The sequence below is a fragment of the Anser brachyrhynchus genome, assembly GCF_964034855.1.
Source record: "Anser brachyrhynchus genome assembly, chromosome: 18".
NCBI lineage: Eukaryota > Metazoa > Chordata > Aves > Anseriformes > Anatidae > Anser > Anser brachyrhynchus.
The window spans coordinates 320,029-338,877 of NC_137711.1; the positions used below are offsets into that span (position 1 = coordinate 320,029).

Below are 18,849 nucleotides of genomic sequence, written 5' to 3' on the forward strand. Positions count from 1 at the left end.
GGGGTGCTGCTGCCTGAGCACGGCCTGGGCGCCCCGGGGCTGGGCCAGCGCCTCCTGCAGCACGTGGGGACGGGGGCAGCAGGGCCCTTTGGGGGGTGGCAGGACAGCGATGCCCTGGCTGCAGTAATTCACCCAGCAAAGCCGAGTCAGGTTCTGCTGCTCCCTGCAGCTTGGGCTGTATCGCCCCGTCACTGCTGCCTGCACAGCCCTGCCACTGCTGCAGGCACCGTGCCTCGCAGCCACTGCTGACAGGCATTCGCGCAGCCCTCGGGCGTGTGGGGCTATCTGTGAGTTTCCAGGGGGGTGGTGATTGCTGGTTGTGATCGGTGAGCAATTTTTCCACCTGGGTTTGAGCAGTCACGGGCACCTGGAGGATGCCAGCCCTGGCCCTCAGAGGCAGCAGGGCTGCAGGTCTCTCAGTGCTCAGCCCCAGCTGCCCCCATGCACGCCCAGCTACGCTGCCCTTGTCCTGTTAGCCCACAGCATCGCCAGTGCCCTGGGCAGGCTGTCCTGGCCCAGCGCAAGTCCCTCTTGGGTTCAGGGAGCTAGACCCTGGGGTGAGGTGGGGGGCTCAGCAGCGATGTGGGGAGACGCCGCCTCTGCAGCAGCTGTTTGCAGGCTGATACAGAATGTTTGCAGATGATACAGAAGTAGTGCTTGAAGCAGGGCTGTTCAGGGCAGGGCCCACCCCCCACGCCTGCCCTGCGGATCTTGGGGCTCCTCTTCCCAATGAAGTCAGTTGCTGTTCTAGCACCTGGTGCTCCATTTCGATGGGTTCCCTCTCCCCCGGCAGTCCCCTCATCCTGAGCTCAGCAAGGGGGCCCCAGGCTTTGCTCTATCCCCCTGCGCCCACAGCACCAGTAAGCCTCTCGCCCCAGGCTGGCACTGCTTCCCTGGATCTACGCCCGGTGGGGCAGCCCCTGCGTGCCCCAGACCCCGGTGGGTTCCTCCACCCCTACAGGGGCTTTCAGCAGCACCTCCTGTCCCTGCAAAGACAGACGAGATCGTTCCAGTCCAAGTGCATTTATTGTCGCTGCGGAGCCACCGGTGCTGGCTCAGGCATCTGCGCACTCCGTGGGGTCCAGGGACAAGGTCACGTCTGCTTTGCACTGGAGAGTGCCAGGGGCTCCCAGCAGCGCCTGGCAGCTCCGCAGCTCGGGGGCCACATCCATCACGCACGGTGCCTGCGGGGGAGACCATCAACAGGACCGGGGGCCCCAGGACGTGGCGCTGCCGGGGGAGCCGGGCTGCCCCAGCGTCCCGGAGCCCCGCGGGCAGGTGAGATCCTGCTCCCGCTGCTCGCTGGAGCACGGGGCCCTGGTGCCTGCGGCCGGGCAGCCCCGGCACAGCCCGTGCCCAGTGCCCTGCGGGGAGCGGCACCGGTGCCCCCCGTGCCCGGCGCCCCCCGGCGGCCCCGGTACTCACCGCGGGGCGGAGCGGCGCGGGCGGGCGGGCCGAGCCGGGTGGCAGCGCTCCGGGACGGCGGTCGGCGGCGTCGGAGCGGCGGATGTAGGGCGAGCGGCGGAGGCCGGAGAGCAGCCCCGAGGCTCTGCCCACCGAGTAATGGCGGGGCCCGGCCGCCTGCCGGTACCAGGGCGCGGCGGGGCGGCAGAGGCAGAGCAGCGCCAGCGCCAGCCCCAGGCAGCGAGCGGCGCGCATGGTGCCGGCGGGACCGCAGCGCTGCGGGGCGCCGCCGCCGCCGCTTTATAGCCCACCGGGGGGCGCCGCGCCCGCCCCCGCCGCGGCCCGGCCCCCCGGGCGGCGCAGCCCGTAGGAAGGGGCCGCTCCCCCCCCGCCCCCCGCCCGGATCCGGCGCGCACGAGCCCGGCGAGCGGCGGCCGCGCGCTTACCGGGGGCGGCGCCGGTCACTCCTTGAACTTCCACTCCTGGCGGCACATGGGGCAGTGCTGCTGCACCTGCTGCGAGTGCAGCCACTTGAGGATGCAGTGCATATGGAAGCAGTGCGAGCACTGCCCCCACACCAGCGGGCAGTCGTCCCCGGGCACCTTGCCTGCGGCGCGGACACGGCGTCAGCCCCGGCCCGGCCCCGCCCGCCCCGCGCCGCCCGCCCGGTGCCCCCGCGCTCACAGTCGGGGCAGCAGCCGTTGAAGGCCATGCGGCAGATGCCGCAGTTTTCGTCGTTGGCCACCCACAGCCAGGAGGCGACCCCGTGCCAGCTCCGCACCCTCACCCGCATCGCGCCGCCGGACGCCCCGCCCCGCGCCCCTCCCGCCCCGCCGGAAGCCCCGCCCCGCGCCCCTCCCGCCCCGCCGGAAGCCCCGCCCCGCGCCCCTCCCGCCCCGCCGGAAGTCCCGCCCGCCGCCCCACAAGGCCCAGCGCGCGCGCGCGCGGCGGCGCGCCTTCACCCGCCGGCCCCGCCTCTTCCGCTTCCGGCGGCGGCGCAGCGCGGCCGGAAGTGCGGGCCCCGGAGCGGAGCCGCCATCATGGCCGACAAGATGGACATGTCTCTGGACGACATCATCAAGCTCAACCGCAGCCAGCGCGGCGCCGGGCGGGGCGGCGGCCGGGGCGGCCGGGGCCGGGGCGGCGCCACCCGCGGGGGCGGGCCCGGCCGGGGCGGCGTGGGAGCCGGGCGAGCGGGCGGCGGCGGCCCCGTGCGGAACCGGCCGGTGATGGCCCGGGGCGGCGGCAGGAACCGGCCCGCGCCCTACAGCCGGGTACGGCCGCGGCGGGCCCGGGGCGCCGGGCGGGGGCGGGGGGCGGCGCTGCTGGCGGCCGCGGGCCGGCGGCGCCCCGGGGGAACGGGGACGGGTCCGGGCCCGGGCCCGGGCAGGGGGCGGCGGCGGGGGCAGCCCCGGGACGGGGCCGCGCGGGCGGCGGGGCGGGCCGGGCCGGGCCGGGCCGGGCCGGGCCCGGCCCGGCCCTTTGTGCGCTGCCGGCGGGCGGCGGGGCCGGGCGGCGCTCAGCGAGGTGCCGGTGTCGTTGCAGCCGAAGCAGCTCCCCGAGAAGTGGCAGCACGACCTCTTCGACAGCGGCTTCGGGGCGGGGGCCGGCGTGGAGACCGGCGGGAAGCTGCTCGTCTCCAACCTCGACTTCGGCGTCTCGGACGCGGACATCCAGGTAGGGGCCCGGGAGCGGCTGCCCCGCGCGCGCGAGGGCTGTGGGCGGGGGGTTTCATTCAGCGCCCCGCGGCCAGGGGCGGGGGTTGGCAGCGGGGGGTTCCCCGGCCCCGGTGCCCGCGGGGGTCAGGCAGGCGGAGCTCCGTCCCGGCCAGCCCCGCGGCCCCGCCTGGTTTTGTGCCGCGGGTGTTTGGGGGCGGCTCTGGCCGTGGCTTCCAGGTGGCTGCGGCTCAGAACAGCCGCAGTCCTGCACAGAGCCGTGGTTTATCCCGCCGTCCGTGGCTCTGCCGTGGTGCGTGGGGGAAGATGCTGCTGGGTGGCTCCATCCTTCTGTGGCTACAGAGTTTAGAACGAGCCCTGTAAACTCTCAAGGTCCGCGTAACTCCAGAAGCTCAGTAACCGTACGCGGGCATCCGTTTGCTCTGTTGTTATAGGACCTGTTCGCGTAGCTTCTTTTTAAAGTCGCGTTCTGTTAAGCGCCAAGGTGTTCCCATAGACGCATCAACCAGTGATACTGAGGAGACCAATTCGTGAGGGAGAGCCTGCGTCCTTGTGCTGTAACTTCCTTAATTCCTTTATCTGTTTCACAGTAGCTAAACTTCCTAGCCCCGTTACTGGTCCCGGTTATATCACTCGTTTCAGCGGTGCCTTGGGTAAGAACCTGCCAGGCTCTTTGGTCGGGCGTGCGGGACAATTTGTCTCTGAGCTGGCTGGGGCTGGGACTTAGAGCACGACGCCTTGGTGCTTTCTTCATCTGTTAATTTATTCCAGTTTCTCTACACGGTGATCTGTCCGTGTCGGGAGAATTGGAAGCAAAATTTTTTAGGTCACCTAGTTACTGGGTGATGTGCTTACAAACGCTTCTTTCCCTCGTGTAAGCTTAGATTTGGTTTAAGTTTCCCGTTTGTTGTAGTCAGGCCCCGACACAGAAAACGCAGACCGGTGAAGTCACCTCGGTTTGATGTGTAAAGTGGCACCAAGTGGCGTGCGGTTTGACTGTGAAGTCACCTCACTCAACAAGCCTGCGTGCTCTGCAGGATGGTTGAGGCTCGCCTCATCCGCTGTTGGCTTGGACTGCAGGAGTGGACGAATTTCCACGCGCGTCCGACCTAGCAGCGAAGCTGATGGAAGTGTTTGCACCTCTCTGTTACTACCCGTCCGTAACGTCGCACTGCCTGAGAGGCGCGGATTGTTTCCTTTGTTTCTGTGCTGATGGTGCCACCGACGTGGCTGCACGGCTCAGCGAGCGCTGGCGGGAGGGAGCTGGCAGGGACCTCGCGTGCGCTTTGCTCGGTGCTGCGGCCGTGGCGCAGCGAGAGGGGTCGCGCCTGGGCGAGGAGCGGAGCGTCTCCTCCCGCGCCGCGCTCCGAGAGCTTATTGCGAGCGCTTTGCTGATGTTCGTGTCCAGTGAACGAACGCGAGGGAGGAGCTCGCCGGCAAGATTGCCTGAAGTGCTGCTGGCTGGCGAAACGAAATATTTATAGTGCTCTTTCCAAACGCTTGGGTAGTGATTCCGAGACGGCCGGAGTGGTGTTCAGGCTCTGGAGCGTACAACGTAGAAGGCGGCCTGCGGTGCCCACTTGGGAGAGCCGACAGTTCTGTTGTGGGCTTTGAGCTTTGGAAGCACGGGGCGTAGCAGCACCTTGCGTACGGTGATACGTCCCTGGGTGATGCGCTGAACGTAGGCCCTGTGGAACAAAGCAGGTGGCTCTGTAGCTGCCTCTCTCCGTCCCGTGTGACGGCGAGTGAAGCGCTTATGGAGAGGACTCTTCCCAAGTTCGGTTTTTGGGTTGTTTTCCTAAGCTCTGGCAGGGACTGTGGTTTTAAACTGCACCTGGTCTCGCAAAGCTCTAAGGCGGGGGGGGGGGGGTGGGGGGGGTGGTGAGTCTAGCACATAGAAACGGTGATTATTTTACAAATCCCTGCATTCTTATAGATTGTTCTTCCTGAGACAAATGGATTAGGGTCTGGATCAATCTTACAACAGTGACTCTGTTGATTCAGCCTTGACAAGAAGACTTGCGGCGTCACTGGGAAAAGAAACAGGCCCGCGTCCCTTGAGGCTGCTTTGCTGACACCACGCGTGCGCCCTGCAAGTGGTGACCAGGGAGTCCTGCTTGGGTTTGCCACCGGTGGCTCCTGTCTGAAACTCTTCCAATAGCCCGAGTTCCCGTCTCCCAGGGGTGCTTTCTCTGAGTCGTCAGGGAAGCTCGGAAAGCCCGTGTAATTCCTGACAGCTGGTGGGGGGGTCTGCCTCTCCTGCGTCGGGGCTGCTCAGCGTTTGCAGTGCTGACGGAAGCGTGCTCTCTTCTCTCTCTGTTTCTCAGGAACTCTTTGCAGAGTTTGGGACCTTGAAGAAGGCGGCAGTGCACTATGACAGATCTGGCCGCAGTCTAGGGACAGCAGACGTGCATTTCGAGAGGAAGGCAGATGCTCTGAAAGCTATGAAGCAGTACAACGGAGTCCCCTTGGACGGTGAGTCCACGCGGCTGATTGTGGCGCGTTTCCCTGCGTGGCCGGGATCTGCGTGCCCGTCACGCTCACAGGGTAACCGGCTGCTTTCCCCCAGGGCGCCCCATGAACATACAGCTGGTTACGTCACAGATCGACACACAGAGGAGACCGGCACAGAGGTGAGATGCCGCGCTGCCGCGAGAGTGGCCGTGCGGGTCAGTGTGGGGAGCGAGCTGGCCTGGCCTCTCTCTGTGTGGGAAGCATGGGTCCGCCTCCCGTTGTACAAACTCTGAGTGCCTGTGTGGGTTACCCAGAGCGCGCTGTAACGGCTGCCTTTTAAAAATCGCAGCGTAAACAGAGGTGGCATGACCAGAAGCCGTGGTGGTTCAGGAGGATTTGGTGGTGGAGGAGGCAACAGGCGAGGTAGCCGTGGCGGGAGCAGAGGGAGAGGCAGAGGAGCTGGGAGAACTTCCAAACAGCAGCTCTCTGCAGAAGAACTAGATGCACAGCTGGATGCTTACAATGCCAGGGTAAGTGCTGCCTGCGCGCTGTGCGTAGGTGCCCCGCGGCATCGCTTCCTTGGAAACGCTGGCAGCCCAGAGCTGGCTGCAGGGAGGAATCATCTTTCAGCCTACTGGGCCAAAATAGTTTCCGTCCAAAGCCGAGCACTGCCCTGTTCCTCTGGTTGCCTTAGCTCTCCAGAAGTACTGCTGCTGCTAAGAAACGGCCCCTTTCCAGCGTTCGCAGACTCGGCAGGGCCTGCGTAGGCCAGGCTCGTCTGTAGCCAAAACAGCTGGGATGAGCGATAGCAGTGTAACAGTGCCCGGGGAGAGAATGGGCCAGAAAAATGAAAAACAGAAGGAAAAAAAGTGAAATAAGTGCCTCAGATGCTGAGAGAGGAAAAAGTCAGCGATGCTGATCACAGCATGCAGGTCCCTAGCGCAGAAGGAGATGAAAAGAGCAACGCACGTGGTGTCATTCAGAATGAGCCCGGATGTCGTGCCACGGCAGGGTTAAAATGTTGGTAGAGAGTCGAGGTTAAACGCGCGCCCGGTGTGCTCCGAGCCTTGCTGCCTGCGCTGATGGAATGGGACACGGCTGGGGCAGCGGTACGGGTGGAGCGAGCTGAATTCCAGAGAACATTGGCGTGGAGACGTGTTTTGGAGCAGTGTTCTCTGGAACCCGGGATGCTTCAATATCGTCTGAGAAAGAGTTGGGTGGGGGAGGAGGGCGGGGAACGCAGGGAGCTTGCCCGAACTCTTCCAAGGGCAGCGGGCTGGCCCCGGTCGGGAGGTGTCGTGCTGGGAGGGGGGCGGTGATGCTGGGGGGCTGGTGGGGACGGCGGGGCGGTGCCGGCGGGGCGGTGCCGGCGGGGTGGTGACGGCGCTCCTCTCTCCTCTCTTGCAGATGGACACCAGCTAAAGCGGATGGCGCGGCGCGGCGCACGGGGGGGCTGCGGCCGCCCGGCTCCGTGGTGCCGCGGGAGGGCCGCGGCCGGCCCCGAGGACGGGATCGTTTTCCTTTTGGTTGGGCTAGGTTTTAACCTCGTGTAAAGGTTTTTTTTAATGCCGAAGCAGACCCGTTTTGTACCGAGTTATTTTGGGATACATTTTACTGGTTGCCTGCCGGCCGGGGTGGCTTTTTCACCTCGGCCGTAATAAACTAGAACCGTGTCTAGAGCCCTGCTGCCTGCCGCGCCCCGCGCGCCTTTCCCGCGCGCCTTTCCCGCGCCCCGCGCCCCGCCCCTTTCTGTGCCCCGCCCGCTGTGTCCCTGTGTGCCCCGCCCCCTCTCCGTGCCCCGCCCCCTCTCCGTGCCCCGCCCCCCACCGCGGGCGCGCGGCCCGGGCCAATGGGCGCGCCGCTGCTGGGCCGGAAGCGAGGCGCGGGCCCCGCCCTGGCGTAACGGGAAGTGACGGGCGTGGCCCGGAAGTGCGGGGGTGCGCGGGCGGCTGGGCGGATCCCGGCGGCGGTGTCAGCGCGGCGCGGAGCGGGAGCAGGGCCGGTACGGGGCGGGGGCGGGGGCAGGGGGGGCCGGCGGGGAGCGGGGCGGGGGGCGCGGGGCTGGATCCCGCCCGCTGCGGCCCGGCCGGGCCCCGCCGCTCGGCGCCGTGACAACGGGAGCGGCCGGGAGGGGGGACCCGGCCCCGAGCGCCCTCAAACGACCTTCGGGGGGGGGGGGAGGGGCGGCGCCTCCGCTCCCGGGGAGCTCCCCGCGGCCCCGCCCCCCCGGCCGGGAGCGCTCCGCCGGCAGGGGCGCCGCTGACGGGGCTGGGGAGGGAGCCGCGTCCCGAGGCCGGGCCCCGTCGCGGGGGGCAGCCGAGGGCCCCGCCCCGCGGCGCGGCGGGTGAGGAGCCGGGCACCGGAGGTCCCGCGGGGCTCCCGGCACCCCCGGCCGCTCGGGCCCGGCGGGTTCCGCGCCCCGGGCCGCAAGCCGGGACCCCCTGCGCGTGGGGGAAGGGCCCCGCCCTGCGGCCGTGAGGGCGCCGGGCCCGACCCGCGGGGGCCGTGCCGGGGGAGGCGGCCCCGTCGCAGGGCGCTGCGCGAAGGGGGCGCGGGGCGGGGCTCGGCGGGGGCGCGCCGCAGCCCCCGAGCGCGGGGCTGGGGGGGCCTCGGGGCCCCGTCAGCGCCTCTCGGGGGTCAGCCGCGAGCAGAGCCCGGAACTGCGTTGCTGGCTGCGGGGCGCCTGGCGGCAGCCGGTGCCGGGATCAGCCCCCGGGGCGAGGCGGGAGCTCGGCGGGGCCTCGCGCGGAGAGGCGGCGGCGGTGCCTGAGCTCCCCTGGCCCCGAGGCCCCGAGGGCAGCGGCGGGGGGCAGGGCCCGGCTGCCTCGCTCCGTGCCCGCCCGGCCCTGGTCCCAGCCCCGCCGTGAGCCGGTGCCTCGCGCCGCCACCACACGCGGGGGGGGGGCCGCGCGGCCCCGCTGGTGCCAGCAGTGGGTGCTCCCTGTTCCCGCAGCCCGTGCAGCCCCGCGGTGACCCGGGGCGGCGAACCGAGCCGGGGGCAGGTAACCCGCAGGGACGGCTGTTGGCCGGATGGGATCCCCGGGGGCTGCTGGGTGGCTGCGCGGCCTTCCCATGCCCACGGGGAACGAAGGAAGGGGGGGGGCCGCCTGAACCCCCCGCGGCACGGCCGTGCCTGCGCGAGCACCCCCGAGGTCCCCGAAGCGGCCCCACGGACGTCCGAGGCAGGGAGCTCGCCCTAGGAGGCTCCGACCGGCTCCTGCCGCTGCTGCCCTGGGGTCTCGGTTCCGGCCTGGGCACACGCCGCCGTTTGCCGTTGTCTGTCTGAAGGCGGGGTGCCTTCCCGAGCAGTGCTTCTGCGCGGCACGAGGTGGGGCTCTTGCGCTCGCTGCTGCCGGCTCCTGGGCGCCGCTCGAAAAATACCGAGGAAATCCAGGAGGAACCGCTGACCCGAGGCGGCCGAGCGCGGATGTCGGACGGGGGGGAAGCGGTTTGGTCCCCGCTGTCTTCTGCGGGCCCCTGCGGCCCGCGGGGATCCGAGGGGAGCCGGGGCTCCTTCCCGAGATGCTCCTGGGGGCCCCCCGGGGCCGAGGAGCCCCCTCCCGTGAGCGGGGGCAGGGGCAGCGCAGCCCCCGGGAGCCGCAGAGGCACCGGCTGCGCACCGGAGGAACGCCCCGCAGGGCGCTGCCGCGGGCCTGGGCCTTGGGGCTGGCCGGAGGTGCCGGCGGCTGCGGGGCAGCGCGTGCCGGGGCTGCGCCCTCCGGAGGGGCGGTGGCCGCGGGCCCGGCTCCTGCAGCGGGCTCTGCGGGGGGTGCCTGCCCCCGCAGCCCGGTGCCGCCGGCCCCGCAGCTTTGCTCTGCCCGGCGCTGCGACGGCCGCTCTGGCGGGCGCCTGGAAGAGATCTGCTGCGCTGCGTGGGGCAGCAGCAAACGCTTTGTGCTGGCAGCCTGACGGGCGAGGCTGGGGCCCCCAGAAAGGTTCTTGCGCCACCGGGAGTCTCCTTCCTTCCTCCCCGGCCCAGGGCTTGGGAAGCGGCCACGCGCCGGGAGGCCGCGAGGAGGCTCCCAGGAGGAGCTGCCACGGAGGGGCCCTGAGCCTGCCCCGCAGGGGGCTCCGCGCCTGCTCGGGCCCTGCTGCCGGGAGGCCGGGCGCAGAACGCGGCGGTGTTGTTCCAGCGCTTCCTGGCAGAGCTGGGCCCTGGCTTGGGCTGCTGCCCGGCATGCCGCTTGTCCTTTCCGGGGGCTCCGTGTCGGCTGGCGGAGCCGTTTTCCACCCCCGGAGGACTGTCGCGGTCTCCGAGGTCCCGCGAGGGCCGGGCCGGTTCTTTACCACCTGCGCAGCGATGGGCACGGCTTTTTGTAGCTTGTGCTCCCGGGGTGAAGGTTACAGGCGCAGAAAAGCAACTACGAGCTGCTTTTATTACATTATTTCTTCCCTGCGCCCTCTGTGGCACAGCGGTTGCCAAAAAGCCGCGTGGGAGAGCTTACCCCAGAGGAGCGGGCGAGGACAGCGCCCCCGCTGCCCCTCAGGGAGCTGCGTGCCGGGCGGCAGCTCTGACGAACCGCCGCGCTGCTCCGCTCTGTCGGGGGGGCGCCGGGGCCAGGACTGGGCTGCCAGCAGTCGGCAGCGCCCGGGCGTTGTGCGGCCGAGGCACGGGGCAAAGGAAGGGGCCGAAGCAGTGGAACAAACGCTTGAGCGAGTGGCTGCTGAACGCTTCCGGGAGCCTTCAAGGCTGGGAGCTTTTTAGGACGGGAGCCCGAAGGAAGTGGCTGGGTTTGGTAAGGGTTTAGCAGGGTGAAACCCGGCCGGTTGCTCGCGCGCGGCGTAAGCTGGGCGGCCGTCTGCGCACAGGCTCCCGTGAGATCCCGCGCCGCGCTCTGGGGAACCCCCGCGGGAGGGGCGGCCGCTCGCCGTGGGGTGCGGGGTGGGCGCAGGCTGCTGGGGCTTGGAGGTGCGGGGCTGTAACGGGGCTGTAACGGGCAGAGCTCCCCCCACAGACCCGGAGCCCCTGGGGTGACCTCAAACCTCTCGCTCCTTCCCCGCCCCGAGCCTGGCGGTGAGCCGTGGTCGCGTTTAACGCCCAGGAGCTGCGGTCACATCGTACGAGCCTGCCGCCCTCCGGCTGCCCGAAGAGGCGCGCCAGCCTCCGCAGGGGGAGCACGGCTGGCCCGGGACAGCTCCGGAACCGTTCCCGGGTCTGGCTGCGGGCGAGAAGAGCCCCGGCAGCGCCTCCCACTCCTGGGGGCTTCGGGCCGGGGGCTCTGCGGCTGGGCTCGTCCCCCCCCCCCTCCCCCGCCCTCCCTTCTCCTCTGCCCTGCGCGTTTGCTGGCGGGGCTGCTGTCTCTCTGGTGGAGCTGTGCGAGGTGCCGCCCGAGCTGTCGGCCTGGCAGAACGCTCCTGGTATTTCTGGCTACAAGCGAGGAGCGCGTGGGCAGCTCCGGCCGCTGCCCGGCTCAGGCTGCGGATGGAGTCCGACGGCTCCGGCACCTGCGCGGCCGGGCGAGTCGCTGTGAAACGCGCCCCGAACGGGGTGAGTAGCGGCGGCGCTGGGGGTTTCTCGCCCTGTTCGGGGGGCACATCGGGAGAAACGGAGCAGCTGAGCTGTGTGCTGCTATCAGTCGGCTCCCAGGTGGGAAGGGAGAGCGGCGCTTGGCTGACCTCGTGCTGCCTGTGCGGCACGCCGTGGGCGTAGGCCTGGCTCGTCATTAATAAGTCGGCATTTCTTGAGGAAGGGAGAGCAGCCGGGGGCTGCAGGCGTTTGGACCTGTGGTGGCGCGGAGCCCTGCTCTCAGCTGGAGCCACATTGGAGAGAGGCAGAACTGGGCTGGGCTTGCTCTGGGCTCGGGTTTATCGCGAGGGAAAGCTTCCTCCAGTTGTTCTTGTGGGGGAGTTGTTTTTCCTATGGCTTGGGGTATTTGCCTGTTCCAGCTAATGAACGAAATGCAGAGGCCGATGTTTTTCTTTTGCGTGGGCCGAGCGTGGGAGCTGAGCTACCGGAGGAGTTTGCCCAGGGGTGTGTCCCTGACAGACCCCCAGGGACAGCCTGAGAAGGGCCCTGGCGTGAGAGGGAACTCGCGGGGTAACGGGGCCGTGCCGGGAAGGCTGATGTGCGCTGCCGGGCTGTGCCCCTCGGGACGGGGCCGGCGCCGGTGGGTAGCTGCAGTTTCACCTCTCCTCCCTTCAGTGTAAGTCGCGTGTGTGAGGATGGCGGAGCAGGAGCCAACGGCAGAGCAGCTGGCCCAGATCGCAGCTGAGAACGAGGAGGATGAGCACTCTGTCAACTACAAGCCACCTGCCCAGAAGAGCATCCAGGAGATCCAGGAGCTGGACAAGGATGATGAGAGCCTGCGCAAGTACAAGGAGGCGCTGCTTGGTGCCGTCACCGTGTCTGCGGGTGAGCCTGCACGGAGGGGTTCCCCTTCTGCCTTGAGGGGGAGGCGCTCGGGGAGAGACTGGGCTGGGCAGAACACAGCAAGGAGCCCTTGCTTCTTTTCTTGCTTTTTCAAAAGCTGCCTTGGGAGGAGCAGCGGGTTGGTTGGTGTGCGGGATGGGTGTTTAAGAGCCTTCTTCTGTGCCTTCTAGACCCTAACGCTCCAAACGTGGTGGTGACCAAACTGACGTTGGTCTGTGCTACTGCTCCCGGCCCTCTGGAGCTGGACCTGACAGGTGAGCTGGGAAACAAGGTCGGCCCTGCTTCCAGGTCAAAGCTGCTGCGATGTGGGGCCGTCCAGGAGGTGCTGCCAAAGCACCGGTGGCGCGGTGGGCGAGCCCCCCTGCCCCTTCGCTGGGTGCAGAGCCAGCGCCCCGGCCACGGAGGATTCTCCACTCCAAGCCCAGCTGCCTGTGTCTGAGCTCCCCTGTCTCAGCAGCGGCCTTTTGCTTCCCCTCCGCTGCCTGCCCTGGTTCTGTGGACGTGTGAGCCGCCAGGTGGGGGAGCCAGCTGTCCTCCAGCACAGCGGCGCCAAAGGCAGCTTCGAGATGGTGACAGCTCTGGGGCAGACATTACGAAGTGACGCCCGTGAATGACTGGCGTTGCTGCCTGAAGTTCCCTGTCGTGGGGTGCTGCTTGCCCACCTCAGGTAGCACGAGCAGCGTAACAAGCTGAGTCCTGAAACACAAAAATAAAAGGATAAACTGTGCGCTGTGCGTGCAGTAGGGGTCCAGTCCCCAGCTGCTGCACACCCTGTCCTGAGCACCTCTTGCAACTGAAATCCATCCCAGAGCATGATAGAAAGGGGCCCCAAATCACCATCTCCCTTCTTTGTAGGTGACCTGGAGAGTTACAAGAAGCAGGCGTTTGTGCTGAAGGAGGGTGTGGAATACCGGATAAAAATCTCCTTTAGGGTAAGAATTCAGATCTGAAAAGTGAGCAACAGTGAACTTGGGAGCATCTGACTGCTGCAGTCCCAGCACAGGGAGTACCTGAGCCCCAAGACGATTGGGAGGGAGCAAATAGGCCACTGTGGGTGGGGCGGGCAGCGCGTGGAAGAGATCTGTCTTCAACAGCCTTTGCTTGTCTCTGCAGGTTAACAGGGAGATTGTGTCAGGGTTGAAGTATATTCAGCACACGTTCCGGAAAGGAGTGAAAAGTAAGTGCTTCGTTGTGGCTCAAGTACTGCTTCGTGTGAGGCTCCCAGCGCTTTCCGCTGCTGCGGCGGGGGCTCGTCTGCTGCCCCAGCTGCTCACGGTGGGAGGAGGCAGTCTCTAGTGGGAAGCACGGCCACGTCTGTGCCGCTTGTGGCACTGTGGCAGCGTGTGAAGGCTTCCAGGCCTGCGGTAGGGTGGCGGCAGCCTGTGGTCCTGGAGCTTGGAGGTGAACAGATCAGTTATGTGCGGACAGCGGTACTGGTGTGGGGGTGTCGCTGTCTGCAGGAGCTGGTTCTGGAGGGCATAGCGCTGCTAATTGTGGGTGACGTTCTTGTTCTTGCAGATCCTTTTACAGTTCATGAATTGTTGTAGGAGTAACAGACCTTTCGTTTGCTTTAATTTGCCCCAAATGCAGGGGAAGCTGTTAAGTAGCTTCCCTACATACCTTGTTTTTCCTCCTAGTTGACAAGACTGAATACATGGTTGGGAGCTATGGCCCCCGGGCAGAGGAGTACGAGTTCCTGACCCCCATGGAAGAAGCCCCCAAGGGCATGCTGGCCCGGGGCAGCTACAACATCAAATCCAAATTCACAGATGATGATAAGACTGACCACCTGTCCTGGGAGTGGAACCTGACCATCAAGAAGGATTGGAAGGACTAGCCCTTCCCAAAGCCAATCCCCAGAGAGCGTGAATCAGACAGTGGCTACCGTAGAAATCCCTCCCTGTACCAAAGTGCTGACATTGGAACCCTCTTACCTTCCATCCCCTGTTCAAATTTGACCAGAGCGCTCGGTTTTGTAATGTGCCCCCTCCCCAGAGAATCACTGAACCCGTTGGCCAAACCGTGCTGTCTGCATCTGATCTCCAGCTGCTCGTCCCAGGGCCGCGCTGTTCCAGCACAGAGGGGGGAGCGTTTGCTCCCTTGCCAGGCGCTTCGCCGCTTCTCACCTTCCTTTATTCTGGTCGGTGCTGAAGGGGAGACCCTGCACTCGGTGTAGGATCCTGTGCTTAGCTCTCCTGTGCACAGCTCAGGGTAGCTACTGCCTCCAAGTAGCTGAAGAACTTTGATGCCAGGCAGCTATCTGAATCTGTTGGCTAAAATCATGTCCAGCCTGCCCCTTCCACCCAGTCGGTGTCCTGAGGACGCCGGCACCTTCATTTGTGGATGTTCCCTGTAACCATGATGCCTTAATGTGTAACACGTATCCTCTAGGGAGGGGGCCCTGCCCTTGTTACACTTTTTAAAAGCCACCCGCCCTCCCCCTGTTTGTTGGCATGGCACTCATCTTGGTCACGCCCCTCCTGGGTATTAGGAAAGATTCACAACTTCCTGCTTTGCTGCTGGTCCATTCTGCACCCGAGACTGGACATCTCCGGAGAGGAGGGCATTGTGACGCCCCGGGTGACATCTCGCCCCTTCCCCAGGCCATCCCTCCCAGTGTCCAGAGCTGGCCTGGCAGAACCCTGTCCCTGTTTGTCTCCGGACGCTGGGCAGCCCCAGTACCTCTGGAGGCACAGAGGGGGTTGCAAGGCGGGTGGGTGCGGGAGTCACCAGTGGTGCCATCACCTCAGACTTCTCATTGCAGCCCAAGGAGCTGCAAAGCACTGAAATGCCAGGACAGCACCTGCCCTCCCGGCTGTTTTGGGCTGAGGATGGACTAGTCTGTTTCTGCAGCTGCTCTCCTGATGCGATCAACAAAGAGCTTGCAAAGGACAAGTATTCAGAAGCGGTTAATGCCTTATGTATCTGTTCTGCCTTTAAAATCTGTGCCTGGCCTGTCAGTATTTATTGCCTTGACACTCGGCTCCCTGCCCCGAGCCCGCAGCAGACCCCTGCAGCGCTCCAGCCTGCCACCCAGGGCCGCGCTGCCACAGCACTCGGGGCGATGGGGGCCTCTGGGGCCCGCGAGCCCCCGACGGCAGGCATGTTCCAGCTCCGCAGCCCTCTTATTTGGATCTTCCCACGTTGAGGTTGTATTAGAACTGGGACCAAGTACATGTGGCTTTCTCGTAGCTACGTCTTTGCCTCTAACTCTCCCTTGCCCTGCCCCTAGAGAGATTTTTGTTAATTTGATTTGGTGCATATTGTCTGTAAATCCTAGACCCGGGTTAACAGGTTTGGAATCATCGTCTGCTTCTCCTTTTATGACAGTTAAATAAAATCTTTGAACTGACTGCCTGCTGTCTGTTCTGGGTCTGTTCTGGGTCTTTGTGGGAAGTGCCAGAACTTCTGTTCCAGAGCCAATTGCTGCAAACACCCGTGGTGGGGAGAAGAGCGGAATCCTTGGGTTGCCCGTGTTGTGCAAGGGGATCTGGGGAAGTCCTTGCCAGAGGGGAACAGGCAAGAAGCCCACGTTGCCACGGCCTTTGCCGCGCTCAAGGGCTTGTGTTGAAGATCTGTACGTCGCTGCTCGCTCTATTCTTTATGGCCCGCAGTATGAGGGGTGAGAAGGGGAAAGAGGGAAAATGGTGGGTCTGAGGCCGTGAAGGGACACCTCCTGCCAGCTGAGAGCAGGGGGTCCTGAGCCCTGGCCTGCCGGCACCCTGCCTGCGCCAGCGAGGTGATTCCCGTGCAGGCGGGAGAAGGGGGGAAGCAGCTGGAGGGACAACAGAGCCCAGGGGAGATGATGTGGGATCAGAGCCTGTGGGGGTTTACAGAGCACGCGGTGTGTTTGTGCTGCGGGTAAGGAACTTCACGGGGTAGCTGGGAAATGCTTCCAGGGATCCGCAGCACTGCAGAGGCCTCAGAGGTGGCTCAGCCCTGCTCCTGCGCTCAGGGACTCGCAACAGGAAGTGAAAGCTCCAAACACTAGAGGGAACCGACTGTGCTGAGAGCAAAGGCCCCTTCCTTCTGGCCCCGGAAAGCCGCCAGGGCTGCCCGAGGCTGCAGTTGGAGGAGTCGATGTCACTCGGAACCCGAAGGAAAGCGCCAGGGCCCGGTGACGGGAGCTCGGCAGGGCAGGAGCCGTCTGCAGCCGGGTGGGGAAGCGCTGTCAGCACCCGCGCGGCCTGCGCCCACGTCACGCCTCGCTTCTGCTGCGCCCTCCGCACGCTGTGATCGGCCACGCGCTGCGGCAGCCTCCGTGGTGTGGGGCAGGAGGGGCAGCGCAGCGGGAGCCCAGGCGTCGCCCTCCGGTGTCAGTCAGCGCCAGCCCAGATGCGCCGATAAAACGAACAAAGGCTCCTTGTGGCGGCCCCAACAGCCGCTCTGCGGGCAGTTGCTGTCAGGGCTGGATCCTGTCTGATGCAATCTCCAGCCCTTTGGCAAGTCTTTCCAAACTCCGGACGTTGGCGTTTCTGTCAGACGGGTCCTGTGATGGGGGTGGTGGGGTGCGATGTCTGGGGGGGGGGTGCAGGGGGCTGCTGCAGCTCAGCGGATGCTGACTGCCCAACTTCCTCCAGGACGCGGCCCCAGCCGCAGGGCCGCCGGCCGGGCTCTCCCTCCTGGCGGCCGAGCCCCCGCCGCGCACAGGCACGGGACCCGAGGCAGGGCTCTGGTCACGCTGAGCAGGCGCGGTGCCTGGGTGGGCCACGGGGTTCTCCCTGCTCGTGGCTTCCAAGCAGAGGGCTCAGCCCTTTCCAGGAGCTGCACCTCGTAAACCTTGGCTCTGCGTTTGCACAACAGTGGGGCTGGGCCGCTTTTCTGGTTTGGTGGCTGCTCGCATTGCAGCGGCTCCATCTTTGACAGGGCAGCTGCTGTGAAGCTGCAGAGCTGCAGGTCCCCGGGTGTGGCAGGGTGCACGCACCTCTACTCAAACGGCAGCCTGGGACAGCTGAGGGCGAGGGAAACGTGACATTAAACCCTGGGTGGTGCTGGAGAGCCCTCGTTATGGGCCTGGACCTCCGGCACTGCTGGCTGGTTAGGTTTGGAAGTTGAGGGCTGCTCTGTCCCGGGCTATGGGCCCAGCAGGGAACAAGACAGCAGAGGAAACCTCCTGTACACAGCCAGGCCAGGCAGTGCCCCACCTGTGCAACTTTGGTGTTTGTAGCCATAGCAGGAGAGGGGTGTTTAAAGGGATTTAAAGAGAGAATCGTACTTTGTTCTTTAATGCTGGAAGGTGGGCTTAAGGATGCCAGGCTCAGTGGGGAAAGGCTCCCCACCAGCACCCAAAAGGAGAACTAGAGGGCTGCAGCACCTCCAAGGTGGCAGAGGGCCCCGTCTGCCTCGCCAGCACTGCTGAGCAAACACTGGCAGCCTGGCCCCACAAATGGGCCCCACCGGCGTCACTGACGTGTGGCAGTGCAGCAGCTCACTGCCTTGAACCCCACAAACTGCTGGCAGCTGGAAACGCCGCTCCGGCTGCTGGCAAACCCTGCCTCCGGCACCACCAGGTGAAGCTTTTCTGGCACCAGCTGCCTCAGCTCAGAGCCCAGCCCCGACACAAGCGAGCATCCCCCAGTGCCCCGCTGGCAGGTGGGAGCTGTTTGTTCAGGGCAGCGTCTCCCAAACACTCTTTTGTGTGGAAGCAGCCAAGGCAGCCAAGTGTGAATACAGGAATACAGGAGCTCTTTCCAGCAGCAGCTGATTCCCCACCCTGGCTGCTGGACATGCCTGTGCCTGCAGCCCTGCGTGGCGTGCTCAAGGTGTTGGCTGCTTCGTTCATGGCACCTTCGTCACCTCAAGTTCATCTGGACACTTTCTGGGCCAGAGCAAGGCACTCCGCTCTGTTCCCAGCCAAAGCCCCCAGACAGGTAACTGCTTGCAGTGCCTGCAGAGACCAGGCTGTCAGGGGAGAGGTGGGGAGCTGCCTGCACCCAGCCCTGCTGGCCTTGGGCATTCGTGGCCCAGCCCTCGCAAGGGAAGAAAGGAGAGCAAAGAGCAGCTCTCGCTGCTCCTTGGACTCGCTGATCCCTGCGGGTCCCTTCCAACTCAGCTGTTCTCTGACTCCGTGCTCCCTGCCAGCAGTTGCCATGCTGGCAGCTCGGCAGGGCGCGGCCGGGCAGCGGGGCCGGCTCCTGCGCCACCCGCCCCTGCTGCAGCGCTTATCAGCGGGCAGCCGGGGCTGCAGGAGGTGCCCTCGGCCAAGCGCCCGCTGCCAACGCTGCAGCCAAAGGCCGGGCGGGCTCCCCGCGCGGGGGAGGAGAGGGGCCCTCGTGCCCCGCTGGGCCCCGCAGCAGCCCGGGCCCCGCGGCGCACGGGGCCCAGCGCCCACCGGGCGCCGGGGCTCGAGGCCTCCGGTCCCCAGGCCCCGCGCGGGGCCGCCCCGCCGCTGCCGCGTGCTCGGGCGGTGAGGAGGCCGCCGGGCCTCGGCGGCACCCGGGGGCCCCTCTGCGCCTCGGCGGGCGGCCGGGGGGGCCCCAGCGGCTCCCTGGTGCCGGGACAACCCCGCAGCGGATCCGGGGGTCCCGCCCTGCCGCCCGCCTGGGGCCTGGCGCCACGTGCCCGCGGGCCCTGCGGCGGCGGCGAAGCGCGCGCCGACAGCGCCGCTTCCGCTTCCGGGCCGGGTCAGAGGGCGGCGGCCGCGGCCCAGTCAGAATCCACCACGCGCGTCTGGCCGCGCGCAGGCGCAGTGCCGCCCGCCGGGGCCGCCCCACTGCCACGTCTGAGAGCGGGCGGCCGCCGACTGGGCGCGGGCGGCCGCGCGAGACGGCGGCGCCGACCAATGGGGGCCGCCGCAGCGGGGAAAGGGACCAACGGCGGCCCGCGGCGGCGCGGCCGGCCCGGCGGCCAACCCGCGGCGGCGGGCGGGGGGCGCGCCCGGCGCGCCGGCCAATGGGAGCCGCGCGGCCGGCCCCGAGCCAATGGCGGGCGGCGGCGGCGCCAGCG

The 18,849-nt window shown here is 66.7% G+C and overlaps 3 protein-coding genes across 4 annotated transcripts; 2 read left to right on the forward strand and 1 right to left on the reverse strand.

Annotated features, from left to right (window-relative positions):
• Positions 1-1,007: 1,007 nt before the first annotated feature.
• NPB (neuropeptide B) lies at positions 1,008-1,807 on the reverse strand. The gene is made up of 2 exons (XM_080560493.1): positions 1,426-1,807; positions 1,008-1,184 (listed from the first exon to the last, which is right to left on the reverse strand). The coding sequence occupies exons 1-2, from the start codon at positions 1,657-1,659 to the stop codon at positions 1,056-1,058; spliced, it is 363 nt and encodes a 120-aa protein (XP_080416619.1). The 5' UTR covers positions 1,660-1,807; the 3' UTR covers positions 1,008-1,055.
• Positions 1,808-2,088: 281 nt separating this feature from the next.
• Positions 2,089-7,213, forward strand: ALYREF (Aly/REF export factor). Its single transcript, XM_080560487.1, is given in 8 exon segments — positions 2,089-2,369; positions 2,372-2,425; positions 2,427-2,678; positions 2,950-3,081; positions 5,408-5,555; positions 5,650-5,713; positions 5,884-6,064; positions 6,942-7,213. Coding segments are annotated over 8 exon segments (1,101 nt in total). The 5' UTR covers positions 2,089-2,114; the 3' UTR covers positions 6,957-7,213.
• Positions 7,214-7,385: 172 nt separating this feature from the next.
• ARHGDIA (Rho GDP dissociation inhibitor alpha) lies at positions 7,386-15,257 on the forward strand. 2 transcript variants are annotated; one of them, XM_080560488.1, is made up of 6 exons: positions 7,386-7,536; positions 11,677-11,886; positions 12,075-12,158; positions 12,760-12,836; positions 13,018-13,081; positions 13,542-15,257. In XM_080560488.1, exons 2-6 carry the CDS (start codon positions 11,697-11,699, stop codon positions 13,739-13,741), a joined length of 615 nt encoding a protein of 204 aa, XP_080416614.1. In that variant the 5' UTR covers positions 7,386-7,536; positions 11,677-11,696; the 3' UTR covers positions 13,742-15,257. The 2 variants fall into 2 exon arrangements, with proteins under 2 accessions (XP_080416614.1, XP_080416615.1); XM_080560489.1 differs by lacking the exon at positions 7,386-7,536 and adding an exon at positions 7,858-7,878.
• The last annotated feature ends 3,592 nt before the right edge of the window (positions 15,258-18,849 follow it).